Source organism: Micromesistius poutassou, assembly GCF_964030765.1.
Source record: "Micromesistius poutassou genome assembly, chromosome: 16".
In the NCBI taxonomy this organism is placed as follows: domain Eukaryota; kingdom Metazoa; phylum Chordata; class Actinopteri; order Gadiformes; family Gadidae; genus Micromesistius; species Micromesistius poutassou.
The window spans coordinates 9745190-9746166 of NC_140286.1; the positions used below are offsets into that span (position 1 = coordinate 9745190).

At 55.9% G+C, this 977-nt stretch overlaps 1 protein-coding gene across 1 annotated transcript in view; it reads right to left on the reverse strand.

Moving 5' to 3' along the window:
- Positions 1-752, reverse strand: part of LOC311361317 (adenylate cyclase type 1-like) — a gene marked incomplete at both ends in the record, with an annotated part of 38677 nt that extends 37925 nt beyond the window's left edge. The window contains one exon of the mRNA XM_084481487.1: positions 144-752. Within this exon, the coding sequence (XP_084337613.1) occupies positions 144-752 (609 nt within the window). The remainder of the gene's footprint in view (positions 1-143) is intronic.
- Positions 753-977: the final 225 nt, after the last annotated feature.

Consider the following 977-nt stretch of genomic DNA (forward strand, 5'->3'; position numbering starts at 1 on the left):
CACACACACACACACACACACACACACACACACACACACACACACACACACACACACACACACACACTAACAAACACGAAACGACATTATGAAAGTGGTTTGGAAACACAAAACCACCATGGCATTCAACACAGCCTTCTCACCGTTCTCCAGAGTTTCTGTGTCTTTGCTGTGACCGAGGTAGCCGTCACGATGGTGTGCGAGATCGAGACCAGGACGCCGAAAACAACCGCCAGAAGTGTCCGCACGGGCAGGAGCGCATAGGCGACGAAGGTGACCAGGATGAGCTGCCACATGCCCTGCTCCGGCGAGGTCGGCAGTTCGAGCCCCATCGCCCCCAGGGGGAAGGGACAACATAGGAAGGAGAAGGTGAAGCCGAACAGTAGCGTGAGGTTGACGATCTGCGTGAGCTGAGTCACTTGCAGGTACTTGACGTTGGTCACGATGAACAGCGACACGAAGATGATGCAGTGCACGGGATGGGACCCCTTGGAGATGGTGAGGCTGGGTCCGGACAGCAACTCCACCACGGCCAGCGTGGACGCCATGAAGATGAGCACCGCCAAGCCCTTGAGGGTGGACGTCTGCTCCAGCTTCAGGTTGTAGCTCTGATACAGGGACTCCAGCTCCTTGCAGTCGAACTCATCCTCGCAGGCGATCGTGGTCAGAGGGACGCCCGGCGGACAGTGACTTTTCTTTCGCCTGGTTTTGACTCTCTGAAACGGAATTTCCTCCATATCAGTGCCATTCATAAACCTCAAACCGTGGCACAGCGTCGGCGTACGCAACACCAGAAATCCTGCGCTATTCCGGATAGTTGGGGCAGCGAGGAGCGCAGTTGCCAGGTCCCAGTCCCAGTCCCAGTCCACAGGTTGAAATATGTTGTTAGTCCTGACGAGTTACCCCGGATGGCTGCATATCCTTTTTATCCATTGAAATTGCGTTGTCGATGGGTGAAACCCCCCCCCCACCCACCC